Here is a 19,844-nt window from a genome sequence, read left to right as displayed (position 1 = left end):
TCGAATTTTGACTAAGACGACGACGAGACAAAACGCCTTGAACATCCGGATTTTTTTTTTTTTTTATTCTGACTGACCCACTAGACCCTCGTCCCATTCAATATCTAAAAAAAAATACTTTCCTGTTATTTATAGTAATAGTATTTCGTAATATACATTTTAAATGCACACACCACACTGTTTTTTTTAATAATTTCTACTTTTTATACTTCACCTCAAAATTCGTATTGCCACATTTATTTGTTGGTTGGTTACCGCTTACCATCAGAACTGTCGTACGCCTTTTTGTATTCACCTACGAAAAATAATAAAAAGATAATCTCTTTTTGAAATAGAATACCCAGTTTGATTACTCTGAATATTTTTTTTTATATTACAATTCGGTGCGGTACTTTCACATTGAGTTGCTTCTGAACTGCATTTATGTTAACTGTTAAAACTCTTTTGTTACTTGCCATTATACTCGCGCAATGTAAACCTACCTAATAGGACTAATTATTCCGTTATTGGGAGTTCAAATTACTTCTTTATCGCATTCCAGTTGTTCTATTGTTCTTTAGAAGACCATTACTACTACTATCTCTTATCAGAGTTTTGTTTGAGTAAATTACTCTTACTGGCAATCCGAGAAATATATTTCTATTAATCTTAGATTTTTGGTACATACAAACACATATATTACAAATAAATATCATCACATTTACATCGCTTGCGGGGTAGACAGAGACAACAGTCTCGCGAAGACGAAGGGCACGTTCAGCTGTATGGCCTTATGATGTATTCTAATAGTGACAGGTTGCTCAGCCTTTCCCTCAGTCACCTTTTACTCCATAAAATAACAGCTACTATATAAAAAAACCAATGCAATCTCCATGCTAAATGGGCACAAACTAGGAATTTATAAAACTTGTAGAAAGTATTGATTTTATTTGTACGCTTAAATGGTTTGATGTGTCTATTATTATTTGTTAAATAACTACTGACCCGGACAACTAAAAAAATGTTGCTGAAAAAATCCTATGCATAATTCTGAATTTCATATTTCCTCTACAATGTTACTCGTACAAAAAAAATACAATCTTAATTTTTATTTTCTATCATTTTTATTATAACTAGCAAGTATCTATATTATAATACTAGTCAAATGTTTAGCTGGTACTGAAACAGTGAGACAATTAAAATCTTCAAACGCCCAACTAATTGGGCTACGCGCATCACTAATTATGAACAATGAAAGTATCCTGTGGGATATGTGTGCAGTTGACCTTGTTTAGACATTAGCGTGGGAACTATCACTTATATTGACAACGTTTTTCGGCAAAAGAATTTTATTTCTCTTTAAATAATTTTACGACTTCGCCCATGATACATGAGCCTAAACGTAGGTAAAAAACATATATACATATAGTAGAATAGAACCACTACATATCCCTTGCGGGGTAGACAGAGCCAACAGTCTTGAAAAGACTGATAAGCCACGTTCAGCTATGAAAGAATTGAGATTCAAATAGAAACAGGTTGCTAGTTCATCGCCTAAAAATAATCCCATGTTTATAAGTATATATCCTGTAAGTAGGACACACCCACAAATCATGCATATATATTATTACGTCTTTATCCCTTACGGAATTGACAGAGCCAACAGTCTTGAAATGAAAGGCCACGTTCAGCTGTATAGCTTTATGATGGAATTGAGATTCAAAAAGTTACAGGTTGCACGACCATTACCTTAAAAAAGAATTCCGAAGAAGAAGGGTAGGCAGAGACTACTTCTATCCATTTATGCTATCATTTCTTATGTACATCTTACTAAAATGACATTTTCTGATTCGTCAGATGGTGCTCAAAGGGTCAGCGATGAAGTACCTGCCGCTGCTGGGGTTCCAGCTGGTACTCATGGCTTTGTTCTTCATCTTCACCACCTACGGCACCAAGGGTTCCGAGGATCGAGGTAAATTTCTCCTTCTTATATAGTGTCATTGAGAATGTGAGCGAGGGCAGCTCAGGCTAACTCAATCTGAGTCATCCGTTTTTATTTTTAATTTAAGAATGTTAAGCCAATTATTGGAATTATTATTATACTCTATGTGCCGTGTGGTTCCCAGCACTAAAACAAAAAAGAATAGGACCACTCCATCTCTTGATGTCGCAAAAAGCGACTAAGAGATAGGCTTATAAACTTGGGATGAACTTGAGGCGATGGGCTAGCAACCTGTCACTATTTGAATCTCAATCTATCATTAAACCAACCAGCTGAACGTGGCCTATCAGTCTTTTTAAGACTGCTGGCTCTGTCTACCCCGCAAGGAATATAGACGTGATTATATGTATGTATGTAAAAAGAACCTACCTACATCAGAATTCATATACCAAAGTCATGTACAATCGCCGTTAACCTCGTAATTCATACTGAACAGTTATCAGGCACCTTTGGGATTTATCAGCTCACGTGCCAACCTGAGGCGTGTACGGAATCCGATCTTAGGGTATGTATTGACGAACGCATTACTTGGCTAATCTGGAGTAATGTTTATGGACTGGAGGTATGATGATGAACTATAAGAAACGGCGCGTTTGTCAGATATAGTTATAGGATAGCAATAACAATGAAATTATAATAAGTAAACAACGTGTCGTGTGATTCCTGGTACCAATAGGACCACTCCGTCTCATTCCCATGGATGTCGTAAAAGGCGACTAAGGGATATGCTTTTAAACTTGGGATTGTTCTTTTAGGCGAATCACTATCTCAATTCTATCATTAAGCCAAGCTGAATGTGGCCTAACAGTATTTTCAAGACTGTTCGGTCTGTCTACCCCGCAAGGGATAGGTATAGACGTGATTGGTATGTATGTATGTAACAACGTTTCTCTGATAGTGAGGAAAAATATCTAGGCATTTGGAGGCGTAATAATGGATCCGATGCGAGCTAGATTCCTCTGCAAAGGTTTCGGATGTAACATGTCATCGCTTCGTGTAAAAACCTGACTTACTGGGTCAGAATCGTAGTCAAATGCGCACCACGGGCTCCTCTCCAGAGAGAAGCCTCAACTAACGCCAAGTTAATCTCTCTCTTAGGTTATTTGTTAAGTAAGCTGTTAGCTTTAAAAACGCTGGTTCCATCCTACTACTATTATAAAGGCGAAAGTTTGTATGGATGTATGGATGTTTGTTACTCTTTCACGCAAAAACTACTGAACCGATTACCATGAAATTTGGTATGTAGGTAGCTGAAGACCCAGAATAACACATAGGCTACTTTTTATCCCAGAGTTCCCGCGGGAACTAGTTTTTGCGTGAAAGAGTAACAAACATACATCCATACAAACTTTCGCCTTTATAATAGTAGTAGGATATCATTCAACACGATAATGTAAACAGATCTGTCATGGTTTTAATATTGAGCAGTTCATGCACTCATCTATAAAGACCTTTAGTTACCTCCTTAATTTATCTGAAAAGTTGCCCTTTTCTTTTTAATAGGAAACCATACGACATTCTATACGCTGCTTTATTACAAATTTCCTCAAGACTATCACAGACTTCATATTATCTTATCAGTTTCCAAACGAAATTGCCAAGTTTTTCGCGACTAACGGTGTCATTTCATAGGTGTTTGCAAAAAATTATCACGTATTTCATGATATTTTCATACGATTTTTGTTCCAAAAGGGAGCTACTATAAGAAGCACGTTTGTAGCAATTCCTGTATTTTTTTGTATGTTTTGAATTTTATTTTTATTTATTTAATTTAACTTATAATTTAATGTAATTTCCTTTGTGATCTGTTTTATAGACCTGGTCTGAAATAAATGAATTTATTATTATTATCTAATGATTAAGTTTATCAAAGTCATGATCATCCTTCTAGTCTGTTGTGGTTCGGGAGCTTCGAAATAATATGTCAACGAAATATTATGTTAAATTTATAACAATATCCGTGCCGTGGGCACCTTTTAGAGCTTAAAGACTGGATATGTAGGATTTTTTTATGATTTTTATTTATTTTAGCTTTTGATTTATTCTGTCACTTATGTTTTAAGTTTTTCTTTAGCCTTCTAGTTTGTTTGCCATTTGATACAATTCAAACCAATTCGCTAATATTTTACTGATATGAAGGATTAGGCTTGATACGTAGCGTTAGAAAGTTGATATTACATGAGATGTGATTATTTTTTGTCAGTGCGAGTTATAAGGGCCTGGTCTTGGCAACTTTTTAATGGAAATGTGTGGTATATATTGACTGGAAGAGATTGCTTTAGCAATAAGTCCGCCTTTGTACCTCATTACCTTTGTTTTTTCTTTTTCTTATGGTGCAAATAAGAGTCTTTATATCTATCTTTATTACTATTACATGCCGTGGTTTCGGGAACTTTAAAATAAGACCACTCCATCTCGTTCCCATAGATTGCGTTAAGGCGACTAAGGGAAAGGCTGAGCAACCTGTCACAATTTAAATCTCAATGCTGTCATTAGGTCACACAACTGATCGTGACATTTAGTCTTTGCAAGACTGTTGGTTATGCCTACCCCGCAAGGGATATAAACGTGACTATTGTATGTATGCTAATAGGTACAAAAGCTTGAATGCTAACTGGCAATTAAATAAGCAAAAGGCAGTTTATTATTGCAAAACATAGCTAAATATTCCGACCTTGCCACACATATCTGGATTAATGAAGAATCTCAAGTAAATTAACATCTTGCAAGCATTTCAAGTGACGTTTAATTAATTGCCACCGATTACGGCAATTGGCAAGAGTTGTAACGCGATATTGTCTTTATTTCGTTGATATTAGATATCCTGTCGTGGACACAATTCAAACAAATGATTTGTAATCTTAAGTCTAGTTCATGAAGGCACAGCTTTAAATCCTACTTCGGAAATGTACCAATCACTCTTATCAAAATTACAGTGATAATTACGTCTTACAGTTTAAATTACGTGAAGTTGACGTTGTTGAAGAAAATGCTGCAGTGCAGTTTGTTACCGCTTCTTCTGCAATGACGTCTTGGAAGCGGCAGTAAACTTAGTTTTAAATAATTTATTTGACGTCAACCATTGTTGTGAAACAAAAAGTTATGACAATTATTAAGCGATATGAAGTATCCTATAATAATGAACAATGAATACAAAAAAAAAAAAAATAAGTAGTTTGATGCTTAACGGTGATCATGGTGAGGAAACTTACATATTCATGCGACTGAATGTGCAACCATGATCCAAATATTTAAGGTTACCCCTGCAATAGTTATGGATGTCAGATAGGAGTCGCTTCGTGTGTAAGTAAAAACCTCATATCATATGTAATCACGTCTTTATCCCTTGCGGAGTAAACAGAGCCAGCAGTCTTGAATGACTGATAGGCCACGTTCAGCCGCTAGGCTAGCAGTCCGAAGGATTTCCCCTTCGAAAACAAATAAAAGACTTACTGATAGAATTGACATTCAAATAGTGACAGGTTACTAGCACATCGCCTAAAAAAAAGAATACCAAGTTTATAAGCCTATCCCTTAGTCGTTGACCGTGGCCTCTCAGTCTTTCAAAACTGCTGGCTCTGCCTACCCCGCAAGGGATATAGACGTGATTATATGTATGTATGTTATGTATGGAGATAAATATAAATTGGAGAGTTGGGGTTGGGACAGCCTTCCTTGCAATTTCTAACCACAAATCTCGAGGTATTGCTAAACATAGAATCCCGGATGGGTTACTCATTAAAGATAGGTGAACCGTTGAAAAATCACTGAGCCAAAGAGGTCAGTGGGAAGGTTAGCACCACAGACATATATTTTACTAGATACCGCAAATGCCGTGTGGTTCCCGGCACCAATAGAAAAAAGAATAGGACCACTCCATCTCTTTCCCATAGATGTCGTAAAAGGCGACTAAGGGGTAGGCTTATAAACTTGGGATTCTTATTTTAGGCGATGGGCTAGCAACCTGTCACTATTTGAATCTCAATTCCATCTTAAAGCCAAACAGCTGAACATGGCCTATTAGTCTTTACAAGACTGTTGGCTCCGTCTACCCCGCAAGGGATATAGTGATTATATGTGTATGTAAATAATTTCTCGATACTTCAAACAAATATGCCGAATCTTATGACCTCTCTTGGCTTTGTCTCGAGTAAGTTGTAATATGCGTTATTCTGATGTATAAGTTTCATATTAACCCGTTCAGAAGTGTTTGCGTGAAAAAGGTACAAACATACGTAAATGCTTACGAACTATCGCATTTTTAACAGAGTTATATTTAAAGTGAGAGTGAGTCAGTGTGAAGTATTGAAAAGACAGAGATTAGGTGTATAAAGTCGCAGCCGAAATATAGTTTTCCCTATAAATATATGTATGTCAGTACGAATGCCACATCTCGCTTGATATATATCCCTGGTCTTCCTTAGGGATTGCTCGCCCAAGGCCGAACCCTTTGAGGTAACATGTAAATAACTTTTTTTATCAATCACGCCTATTAATCTCCCGGGAGCGAAGTTGTTTTCCCTAGAAAAAAATCGCGGGTTTGAACCAATTAAACGTTCCTTTTTACGTAAACAGTTGCAAATGGAAAATTTTAAATTTAGCAACTTTTTTTTAATAAAGCTCATCTTTTGCTTGATTATGTCCAAGCTCTGCCCGCGTGGCACGAAAATTCACGCTAATTTCCTACTACGCTAATCCCAAGTTTATAAGCTTATCCCTTTGTCGCCTTTTACGAAATCCATTAGAAAGTTAAGGTAGTATTGAAGCCTACTTTTAAGTTATATAGTTGTACCAGTAGACTCCCTTCTTTCGTATCTATTTCAGTTTATTCAATTCTTAATTTTGCAAACAATTCATATACCTGTAATTTCTATTCCCACATTATTCACATTTATTAATTTGTCCGGATTAAAGTGATCAATACACATCGGACGCCAGTCAAAGGTGATATCGGATCTGCTTTCAATTGAGGTCAGGTGAATGCCGTGCTCAAATCAATTTCCCGAGTGAATAGCTGACTAAACATGCTATGTACCCACACGCCGATTAATGCTACGATCACTAAGCTCCTTAAGGTAAGTGCACACTTTGGTGTCTAGGTATGGTAGAGATTTAGCCTTAACAACGTGATAAAGGTATCCAGTGATGTGAAAGAAGATGACACGAATGCTTATGTGGTTTGGTTATGTAAAGAGAATGAATGGAAATAGATCTGAAATCAAAAAAATAATGGTCCGGGCCAGTTAATTCTCTTTTAGGAAACGCTTTATAATCTTACGATTCAAAGGCCGTTTATGGTTTACAAAGGAATCCTAAACATAACAGCTTACAATACCCGTATTCTTAGCATTTTATCTATTATTTCTACCTCCGCATTGTCCACATTTATTAATTTGTATATTTGGAAGTATGCAAAGATCGTTGCAAGTGGAAAGAGGTAGTCTCTGCCTACCCCTCCGGGAAAGAGGCGTGTTTTTATGTATGTATTAATTTGTCCGGATTAAAGTGATCAACACACATCGGACGCCAGTCAAAGGTGATATCGGATCTGCTTTCAATTGAGGTCAGGTGAATGCCGTGCTCAAATCAATTTCCCGAGTGAATAGCTGACTAAACATGCTATGTACCCACACGCCGATTAATGCTACGATCGCTAAGCTCCTTAAGGTAAGTGCACACTTTGGTGTCTAGATATGGTAGAGATTTAACCTTAACAACGTGATAAGGGTATCCAGTGATGTTAAAGAAGATGACACGAATGCTTATGTGGTTTGGTTATGTGGAGAAAATGAATGGAAATAGATCTGATAGCAAAAAAAATAATTGTCTGGGCCAGTTAATTCTCTTTTAGGAAACGCTTTATAATCTTACGATTCAAAGTCCAATTACGGTTTACAAAAATATCCTAAACATAACAGCTTACGATACCCGTATTCTTAGCAATAAATCTATTATTTCTACCTCCGCATTGTCCACATTTATTAATTTGTATATTTGGAAGTATGCAAAGATCGTTGCAAGTGGAAAGAGGTAGTCTCTGCCTACCCCTCCGGGAAAGAGGCGTGTTTTTATGTATGTATTAATTTGTCCGGATTAAAGTGATCAATACACATCGGACGCCAGTCAAAGGTGATATCGGATCTGCTTTCAATTGAGGTCAGGTGAATGCCGTGCTCAAATCAATTTCCCGAGTGAATAGCTGACTAAACATCCTATGTAACTCTCAGACACCGATTACTATGATTGCTGGGCTCCTTCAAGCTAAATATACATACGAAATATTATGTAGGGTCATGTTTGGACCTAATTTATTTCATTATTCAAACATACATACATATAATCACGTCTATATCCCTTGCGGGGTAGACAGAGCCAACAGTCTTAAAGAGACTGATAGGCCACATTGAGCTATTTGGCTTAATGATAGAATTGAGATTCAAATAGTGACTGGTTGCTAGCCCGTCGCCTAAAAGAAGAATCCCAAGTTTATAAGCCTTTCCCTTAGTCGCCTTTTATAACATCCATGGGAACGAGTTGGAGTGGTCCTATTCTTTTTTTTTTATTGGTGCCGGGAACAACACGGCACTTATTCAAACATTATGCAAGTAAAATGTACAACACGTGGACTTAATGCCACAAAGCATTCTCTGCCAGTCGAGCCTTATGCATGGGTAATGTTACTCTGGAATGCCGTAGTCCCAGATGGATATAAAAAAAAAAACAAAAAAAAATTTTTTTTTTTTTGACATAGTAATAATTTTGTATGCTTCCCATTTTCTCTCATCTTTGCGTGTTCCCAGTTACAACCTCCGCAACAATGCTTCCGGGCCTGGGGTTCGCTTTCCGGCACTTATATCTTTCACGAGGTTCAGGCAAGACTTCTAAAGGTCAACTTGAAGATAATTCTTTAAGCATAAAATTCACCTGTTGTAGTTTTAAGGTTTAAATAACAATTTTTTTTGTACAAGTTGAATTGTTAAACTATTGATTGGATAATTACGATGAAGATGAACTTAAGGCTAAAAGAATTCTCTGTCTTCATCTCTGCCGTCTGAAATTATCAATTTAAAGTAAACGAAGTATAGCAACATATTACACTACACGGCCTACAAATATATTTCAATTAAATCTACCACCCATTTAGAACCCGATGTAATTCATTACTCAAACAACAGTAAATCAACATGGGCTCGTGACGTCATCTGTTGACATCGCTTTGTCCGTCAACGCGCAAACAGCGGCAAAGCAGATACATACACTGACATGCGATACAATATTCAGCGATCACAGAGCGTATCTAACGCATAGGGCTCCCTGGGTAAATGCCGCATCGGCGCCCCTTCAAGAGACATTTGATCATATTATTGCACTTAATTGTTATATGTTATTCATTGCTCGATTAACTTAAAAGGGCTTTGAAGTGACAATATTGAAATAAATATGTTAATTTCCATTTTGTTATAAAAGAATTGATTTGTAGATATTTTATTGATAAGACATTGGAGCAATTGAAGATATATGTGAGTTTACGCAAACTAGCATATTTGGAATAAATAAACTGTATCAAATGTCTTATACAATCAGATACGTACACTTCAGTGTATTTCAATACGATCATCATCATTCATTCAATCATATATTTGTGTCCCACTGCTGGGTAAAGGGTCCCCTTTTTCCTTCCATTACTACTTGAAACATAACATATTGTCATCTACTAAGAAAGATGTCGATGCCGGCTCGCCATCTCCCCATTAACCTTTTCAGCGCCAAAGTCTGATATATAAGACGTTAAAGTTTCGTGCCCTCGCCGCCAAAGTCTGATATATCAGACAAATAAATCTTACCAATTTAACTCTATTTTTTCTAATCGTTATAGTACCTGATCACATATGCATAAAATTTTCAGACAGTTTATACTTTAGTTAATCAAAAATAACAATTTCACAATGTATTATAACGTTATTTTAATAATAAATTATTAAAAAAGAAACCGTGTTTATTGATTAAATCCGACTCTTTTTTTATTTGAACCCTCAGCGCCAATGTCTGATATATAAGACATTAGTGATGTTACATTACAATGCAACTACCAAAGCCTAAATAAATAAAATAAATCAGGTACTCTAAAAAGAAACTTCTAAAAAAGTCAGAATTATACAGATTTTTGTTTTGGGCATAAACATTTTTAAGTGTGATGTTATTTTACAAGTTTTACCACAGAAAATGGAATTATTTTCAAATTATGTTTTGAATCGAATCCAGTAAATTTCATGGTATGTCACAACACTATAGCGACACGATCATGCATCAGTCTCGTGCGCCAACGTCTGATAAATCAGACACGGAAGTGACGTCAGAGGCGATAGATGTTTCTAGAACTATTTATTTTGTGCTGTACAATGAGGGTAGGAGATATCGATAAATTATGGAAGTACCCTGCAAAATCATGTTATTTATTGGGTTATCATGTTTGCGTTGCTGTGTTGATGTATTATCATTGTAAATTAATATTTATTGAAATATAACCACTACAGAGGAGTTGATTAGGATTTTAGAAGGAACTAGTGATGGTGAATTTGAAAGTGATGAAGTGTTCTTACATAATCAACAGGTAAGTTATTAAAAATTATAATACAATAAAATAAAGTGTTCTCAATCTAGTGTAGTTACTCTGCTCTGATACAATATAGTGTTTGTAATTTTCTTTTTTTATAAAGGAATATTGAAATTAATACCTATAAAGATGTTACCTTTAGAAAAAAAACTTCCTATCAAATTTATTTTCATATTTTTTATTTCGTGTTACTAAAAATATTAGAATTTTGTGAGTAATTTACAACGATTGTTTCAGGGACAAGATGACGAATTTAATTGGTTGGCAGGAGCACCGCCGCCTCCAGTTATCGACGAGTTCGATCATTTTACGTCAGGAATATCACCAAGTTTAATATCAAAGGCTTCGTCTGAACTGGAAATCTTTGAACATTTTATTAATTTAGAACTTATCGAACATATGGTTAAATGCACTAATCAATACCATCAACGTCTAGTGAGAACTCTTCCATTGAAAACGTACTCAAGATTACACCGATGGAGTGACGTCACAGTACAAGACATGTATATATTTTTAAGTGTCACCATGTTAATGACAAGAAATTCACATTTGTCTATTGAAGAACATTGGTCGACGGATCCCCTATTATGTGCTCCTATATTTGGGAAGTTAATGACTCGCAACAGATATTGTATGATTTTAGGTATGCTCTGTTTCCATGATCTGACAGCAGCACCAGCATCAACGTCTGATTTAAGACTAACTAAGCTAGAATTTATTATACAACACGCACGTAGATTGTATAAAGAATCATTGGTTCCTTACAAGAATTTGTGTATCGATGAAAGCATCGTCCCTTTTAAAGGGCGCCTTGTTTTCAAGCAATATATGCCTAGAAAACGAAATAGATTTGGGATAAAGCTTTTTGTACTATGTGATATTGAAACTGGATGCATAGTGGACTTCATAGTATATTGTGGTGCAACCACTGATGTTGCAGATATTCCGGATTTGGGCAAAAGTGGGTCTGTCGTAGTTAAACTCCTTGAAGACTATTTTGATTGTAACAGGTGCTTATATGTTGACAACTGGTACAGTAGTCCTTCGCTGTTTAAGTATTTAAAAAATAAGAAAACTTACGCATGTGGCACGGCTAAAGTATCTAGGCGTGGGATGCCAAAATTTAAAAAAATTAAGAAAGGCGAAGTGGATTCCCATTACTGTGGCTCGCTAATGGCATTAAAATGGAAAGACAAAAAAGATGTTATAATGTTAAGTACAGTTCACGACAGTAAACTTGTGCCATCTGAAAAAATCGATCGCGTTACCCGTCTACCGAAAATGAAGCCTGAGTGTGTGATTGATTACAGTAAAAATATGGGATCAGTTGATAGAACAGATATGATGATAAGCTCATTAACGATCATGAGAAAGACTGTAAAATGGCACAAAAAGCTGGGTTTCCACATTTTCGACATGCATTTATTAAATTCCTTTTTTATTTACAACGCCATGAGCATGACAAAGCTTGATTTAGCGCAATTTCAGTTGAATGTGATACGGCAACTCATAAGCAAACACAAACCGGCAGCTGATGTATTGACCATTATACCGCGAACTTCACAAAGACAAAGTCTTGATAGTAACCCTTTACGTTTACTTACAGCCGCGGCTGTAAAGCATATGCCAAAACTCATTCCGGATAGGAAATGTCAACGGTGCAAAGTTTGCACTAAAAACAAAATCAGATCCCAGACTCGGTATTACTGTGCAGAATGCAACGTTTATTTATGTGTAGATCCCTGTTGTAGAGTGTATCATGAAAAGAAGGATTTGTAATACTTATCAGGAATTGGAAAATACCTACTTGAAGGGTATAAAAATTTGATGGCTAATTCCCTTAAAATTTAATCAGCTAAACTTTTACACTCCGTATAATGTATACCTACTCACCTAATTATGTTATCATTTTTTGTTATACATACCTAAGTACCGGAAGAAATAAAAATAAGTTTTTTGATTCATAATATTTTTTATTTTATCACGACAAATCAAATTCCCTTGAACTTTAATAAAATAAAAGTAATTCTGTTTCCTATTTTATCAAAAAATAGTATCATAATTACTTACATTTCAAGTAAATAGATTATGTATTCCAAATCATCATTTTTAAACAAACCTTATACCTATTTATCAAAAATAGAATATTAAGATTTGTACTGACTGCAATGATAAGTTAGAATAACTTATTGTCACCTGCCAGATGCCAAATAACATTGTTGTACAATAAAGATTTATCTTATCAACACACTGAAACCGCGTCCCACCGTGTTCAATGTGCGTGCGCGCAGGTATATTTGTCCTGAAATAAAGCGGGCAAAAGTCAAATCGTTGTCAGTTTGACTTTTGCTGTTTTTAATACAAAACCGCCATATGAGTAAGTAGGCCAAATAAAAAAAAAAACATATCAAAAGAAACATTAAAATAATCAATAATAAAATATACAGCTAAAAGTAGAGCTACTTATTATTATGAGTATAGTCGTTTATCAAACTGAATTATTGTTTTTCAGTCTCGGATACTTCTATGTTGTGAGTATGTTCATGTAAAAGCGTCCGTAAAAAATTTAAAATTTTGACGTAACAACGTGTACGCATACAAGGTTGGATATATTTTAATTCCTCGTTGAGTAAACGACAAAAATGTTCATTCCTGTTATCGGTTGCACTAAGTGATGCACATTCTGGACATGATTTCACAGTCACTTGCGGTGGGTCCTCTTTTACTTGCTCAGGAAGCATTTTTGGCAAATTTTTTTTAACCCTTTCTTGTAAAACAGATTTGAGGAAAACAGTTTGAGTTGCATCTTCATCGCTGTCTGAAAACTCCTTCCTAACTCGTTTGTTATCTGGAAAATTTTACATGAATTAAGAAATTACTTATTATTTATTTAGCATGCTTTCCTTCAGAGATTTTAATTTCGTGTAAATAATGTTTTAAGCGAGGTCATCATTAAAGAAAGTGATTGTATTGCTGCATGAAAACAATATTTCTCTGCCGTTACCGGTACTTTACATTATTTTACTACAAAAAGTAATTGAAAATCATAACTCTTTGAAATACAGTAAAAGCTTACCTTTAGCCATGGCAATTGAAAGTAAAAAAACTTGAGACGACGAAAAGAAAAATTACACTTTCAGATGATTCAAGTTAGTCATGTCATGTAGGTAGGTAAGCAAGTCATGTAGTGTAGGGTAGGGTAAATTTTTACACAAGGAATCGTTTTTTGTCTTTAAAATAAATATAACTTGATTTAAGGATTGTTAGATATTAATACGATCATCAGATCTAGTAAAATGAATATTGTCTCCATCATTTTATTAATTTAGTAATAAATCAATAAGTTAAAAGTAAATCTTTTGTAAGGTATCGAAGTTTATGACCGGAAGTTGGCACATCACTAACACTTGTTAGAAACTCATAATAAGCATACGCCACTGTCTGATATATCAGACACGTAGTGATGGAATTAATATCATCATTACTTGTGCGTTTTTTCACTGTACGCCACTAAGATTTCAATACATTTTGTTCTAATTATTTTGTTTAAACTGTTTCAAGGAGTACAAAATAATTAAATAAACTCCATGAAACTAAAAAAATACAATAGATATATTTTTATAATGATTTATTTAATAAAAATTAATAAAATCGATACTTAATAACAACAACACTAGTAAAACAACCACGTTTATTGCCGTGGCGTGTGGTGAACGTTTTTGACGAAAACTCTTGGCGTGGAAAGGGTTAATAACATTGTTATATGACTATATTATTTCCCAGGGTTTCGCTTCCTTATAAATTTCCAGGATTAAAAGTGACGTGTGGTTCCCGGCATCAATAGAAAAAAGAATAGGACCACTCCATCTTAGACTTAGACGGCCTCTGTGGCGCAGCGGTAATACGCTTGTCTGTGACATCGGAGGTCCCGGGTTCGAATCCCGGCCAGGGCATAACGAGAACAGAACTTTTTCTGATTGGCCTGGGTCTTGGATGTTTATCTATATTAAGTATTTATTATAAAATATAGTATCGTTGAGTTAGTATCTCGTAACACAAGTCTCAAAGAACTTACTTCAAGGCTAACTCAATCAGTATAATTTGTCAATTAAAGAAAAAAAAAGAAAAAAAAAAAATCTCTTTCCCATTGATGTCGTAAAAGGCGACTACGAGATAGGTTTATAAACTTGGGATTCATATTTTAGGCGACGGGCTAGCAACCTTTCACTATTTGAATCTCAATTTTATCATTAAGCCTAACAGCTGAACGTGGCCTATCAGTCTTTTCAAGATTGTTGGCTCTGTCTAGCCTGCAAGGGGAAAAGACGTGTTTATATGTATGTGTGTATTAAACACAAAATGAATTGAATAGCAAAATTGCGCATAAAAATCTCAGAACAAACGCCTCTCGATAACCTCGCGCCCCTAAGCTTGCCCGATCCAAATTTCCGTTTAGTTACGCCACCTTTCACCCAGTCATTGGGGTAATGGTCCTGTTTAGTTCTCATAGAACCATGATGAGCAAAGCTGTGTCTTGTATTCAAACAGAATATGCCGATTGGCTATTGTCATCGCCAGTTCCTATCATATGCTATCATTAGGTAGTTATGAGCAAGCTTGAACTGACATGTCTCACATACTATGTTTATTTTCCTATCGGTACATCCACTGTTTGCCTTGAAGAAATCGCTATAAGCGATAAGACTTATTGCACTACTTCTGTGTATTTGCTATTTTCATAATATTGTTCTTTTTTGTGTGCAATGAAGAGTTATTCATTCATTCACCCTCCACAGAAGTGTTTCTGAACCCGGGATCCCCGCTTGCTTGATGTTGTGGTGTCTGGGATTCATTGTATTTCATGTGGATTATCGGGAATTGACAGGATGAAATACCTTTGCTAAGAATATTGTGGTAATCCTTTAAAAGAAGTGTTTTAGTAAGTATACCTAATGGTTTCCTGTTTTTTATGAAATACTACGAAATAATTTAAAATATTCTTGTAACATATTTATTATCGCGCCTCTTTCCCAGAAGGACGGGTAGAGGCTACATCTTTTCACTTTGCTAATTGGTGCGTATCTTTACCGCCACCAAAATGAAAAAATGTTTGGTTGTGTAATTTAATTAAACCTCTAAAAACAATATTCGCTTAGTTGTCCTGTTTGTTAATTCTTCTGTATTTCTGAAAAATTCGTTAGATAAGGTCAATTATTTGGTAAAAGTTGGCTACTTTTCCTTGAAATTCCCACTAAAGTGAAACCCTGATGAAAAGCTAATATATGAAGATGTATCTTTCTATTAATAGCCAGATTCGAATCTTCATATTTCTCTAAGTAACTAATCAATAAAACATTACCAACTACGTATTTTTTACATAAGCCCGGGACTCGGGTATTCATCAATCAATGTCGGAGATACTTAACGCAGTTCAATTAATTGCTAACTAATCGATACACCTTCAAAACCAAACTCTTTGAAAAATTACTGGCGCATCTCTTTTCAAAGATAATATCGTTAATCATAATTTTTGTTGGCATCAATTAGATACTAACAAATCGTTTATAAATCCCATACATACCTACTTAAATGCAAAAGTATGTTTTCCGTTGGACTTGCGACAAACTACTTACAAAAACGCGAGCATAAACGCGGACAAAGGCTAGTTAGTCAAATAAAATATAGGTATAGAGTAGAGCCATATTAAACCTTGACATAAAACAAATATCGGGATGATAATTTTAACTAAAAAAATCCACAAAATATTACTACATACATACATATACTCACGTCTATATCCCTCCAACAGACTTAAAAAGACTTTCAGAAGTTCAGCTGTATGGCTATTGAATGCTGTTCCGCTGTTAGTAAGTACTTAATTTGTTTATACCTTATTGAGTGTTCCAAAAATAAATTTCCTTTTAGCATATGATGTCTGGAATACACAAAGCGAAGCAAAAATTATTATTGAAGAATACAAAAGGAATATTGTATTACCTACTTCCCCAAAAATATCACAAGCCCACGAACATGACAACATACGTATGTAATTAGGAATAAAAGCTACTTGTTATAGTTATACTCGTATTGAGGCATGAGAGTGTATGAAAAACCACGAAGGCGAAAGAGCGTTGGCGGTGCGGCTAAAATGCGCAAGAAATGCGTATGGGGTTGGACACATGTCCATAATCCTACCTCGGCCATGTATCAATGACTCTATAGCGGGAGAGATGTTTCGGCTCGACCGCCACCAAAGGGAAGATCTTCCGCCAGGCTAGGTGTTAGAGGAACCGCGGCTATGACGATGTTGTGTTGGAGGTTGTATATATGCTCCAATCCGTGAAATCTTTGCTTGCGCGATTTAGGTTTTTCGCTGTTTTTGACTGATAGCGTCTCGTGATTTTATGTTTATTTTTGTGACTTGTAGCGTAGACATGTCGCCATAACTTTTCCTGAGTTTTGCACATTAGTTTGAGTGCTCACCGATGTTTGAGGGAAGATGTTGCGAGAAAATCGGCACATTCAGGCAACTGAATGTGTGACCAATGTGTTATGTTCCCCTGTAAAGATTGCGGAGGTGAGACGGGAGTCGCTTCGTGGAAAACCCTGACTCACCCAATCCAGGATAATGGTCGAAAAGGCGCAGACGCAGATCTATGTACATTTTAAACATTTTTATATGTTACACCGATGAACTGTTGCAAAAACTATCAGAGCCATTTCAATCCGTGAACTGAATTATGTATTTTGTTTTTGTATTTTAAGTTTAATGTATTTGTAATAAGTACGTTATTTTATTGAGCTTTTATTTAGTTTCATTCGGCGCTATTCTGCGCCGTCGAATGTTGCCGACATTACTTATACAAGTAGTACCTAGTTAATTCTGTATATGAGTGTGTAAAATAATTCCATGACCTTTGCCATTTCCAAACAAATATATCCTCATTGTGATTTCGATTCTTATCGATGTCAGTATATCCGAGCTTACTCAGAACAATCATCCCTTATTACATGGATCTATCTCTTCTGATAGGCGCACAAAGTAATTTCATCAGCCGAGACGTTATTAAAGGGAACGAAATAAATTGCTGAATGTCTGTCCGTGTCTAAAAATATTTATAGATCTTCCATCTTAATTTGTATGGCAGTTAGGTTCACAATGGTGATTTTTAGACGTGATAGTAGAATCATATTAAATGTGAGATTATACGTCAGGGTAATCTAAATCCGAACAAATGGTTTGGGAGTGATAAAATTTGGAGTTAGTTGTTGCTAGCGCGGTAACTAGGGATCGACAGGAATTTCTTGTGCGTTTTTTAATAATAATAAATCTTTATCAGCAAAATCATTGTTACTTACAAGTTTTGTTTAGCCCTTATTATATATTTTGATTTTGTTAAGCGTGCATTGCAGTGGAGATTTCCTTAGTTTCATAACAACTTTTAGACTTTTTTATGAGAAACCAACTATGCTTTTTAAAAACCATTAGATTATTATACATGACCCGTGGTCTACAAACCATCCAGTTATTTTTGATAAATCATGGCAAAGATTTGCTGCTTTCGCGTTTAATATCTTTAACAGCACCCTCTTTCTTGACTACCTACAAAATACTCTCGTCTCTTGTTCCAGGGAGACCTTGCACGTTAAGATTTCTTATTCCTTACCTAACCCACGACAGGGTTAGGATTTCCACCACCGAATGGTCGCCTTGGCTCAGGCATCAGGACATACCGAGGTTTGAACTTAGAACCTTCGATTTAAAGGCAGGCATACTACTTCTGGGCCTTGGGAATGGCTACCGAATCTTCGAACATCGCCGCCATTTTCACTTATTCCAAACATATATAAATACAGTTATTGGAAGGAATTTATACAAGAGTCCATATCGCCCTTTTGTGGATAATTTTCAGGGAAGGCTTACAAAATATATTTCTACATTAACACATAACTTCGGTGAGGATCGTGAGGCGACGACAGGCAGCTTATTGGGGATTATCCCTTTCCTGATGTGCTCATATTATGAACACACATAAATCTATATTTCGTTATACTAACATCGTGTATTTTGGCGACATTTTAAGAAATGGTATAAAATAGAGTTTGGCCCTAGCAATTTTAAAACTAGTTTTTCTATATCAAATTCCGATAGAAAAATATCGTCTAGGATACTTTAACTAAGTGCACATTACATTATTCGTGATTAATTGCCATTTAAGTGTCAAAGATCAGACGGGATATGGATGTAAATCTGATTCATTCCTACATCGTGGTGATAGGCATGCCATAGGCGATCTATACAAGGACGCAATTATATGACAAAAAATAAGAACAGTTTAGAATATTATTCACTAAAAATTGAAACATATTTCTGTCGAATTTTCACAAAATCCGAGCATCACTTTGAAGCCAACATGTTTTGTATATTTATTTTAAGTGAACAAACAGTGAAATAAAAAAAATATGTTGCGGCAAAATAAAATTTGCACCAAAAATCACACACCGAGCTGGCCAGCTCACAAAGGGTAATCTCATGGAATCGAATAAAAAACGTACGAAAACACAATAAGCGTAGAAACGAAATTTAACGTACATCGATGTTTATTTCAATTACGCACGAGGGACCGCTTTTCGCTAGGAGGCAATGAATTGCGCAATTTCATTTGCAATTTTTCATTTGACATCCTAAAATAACAAACAGGCGGAATGGAGAATGCTTTCGGAGCGAGCGTAAATATTATTGGAAACCCTTTTGAGAACACAACCGAATATTATTAATGGGTAGATTGATACTCGACGATTCTGAGAAGGGGTTATGGATTTTCTATATTCTATATTAACTGACACCTTTGCTGTTTCTTCTTTAAGACTCCAGACGCAAAGGTTTCAAATAAAATTTTCAAATCTTTTCACAGCACACATCTCTCCCTTTATCTTTGTGCATTCCCAGTTGCAGACTCGTTTTATTTAGAGTTAGCTTTATTCTTTCAATTTATCCCATCTTCAGTTTTAAGATTTTTCACAACATATGCTGTCTTTAAACAATTTTTAAAATGTTAAACTCCTGCAGGTTAATTGTATCTCTATGCCGACTTCCATTAAAATTGGTAAGGCATTCATTTTGTGTTTTTTTTTTATTATTGCAAAAATACCTACCTACCCCTTCTTAGTAGTCAATTTATATAAGATAAAATAATCAAAAATCTAACGAAAAAGAAGATTAATTAATTGGGTTACGTATTTAGTACT

General features: G+C 35.4%; 1 protein-coding gene across 5 annotated transcripts in view; it reads left to right on the top strand.

Moving 5' to 3' along the window:
• The window catches only part of LOC106139727 (ammonium transporter Rh type B), a 42,717-nt gene that overhangs the window by 10,069 nt on the left and 12,804 nt on the right, over positions 1-19,844 (top strand). For all 5 annotated transcript variants that reach the window (XM_060948193.1, XM_060948195.1, XM_060948194.1 and 2 more), the window contains one exon: positions 1,837-1,951. In XM_060948193.1, the coding sequence (XP_060804176.1) occupies positions 1,837-1,951 (115 nt within the window). The remainder of the gene's footprint in view (positions 1-1,836; positions 1,952-19,844) is intronic.

The sequence above is a fragment of the Amyelois transitella genome, chromosome 15, assembly GCF_032362555.1.
Source record: "Amyelois transitella isolate CPQ chromosome 15, ilAmyTran1.1, whole genome shotgun sequence".
Lineage (NCBI taxonomy): Eukaryota > Metazoa > Arthropoda > Insecta > Lepidoptera > Pyralidae > Amyelois > Amyelois transitella.
The sequence above is the reverse complement of the archived record's forward strand: the minus strand, read 5'-3'. Positions and strand labels throughout refer to the sequence as shown.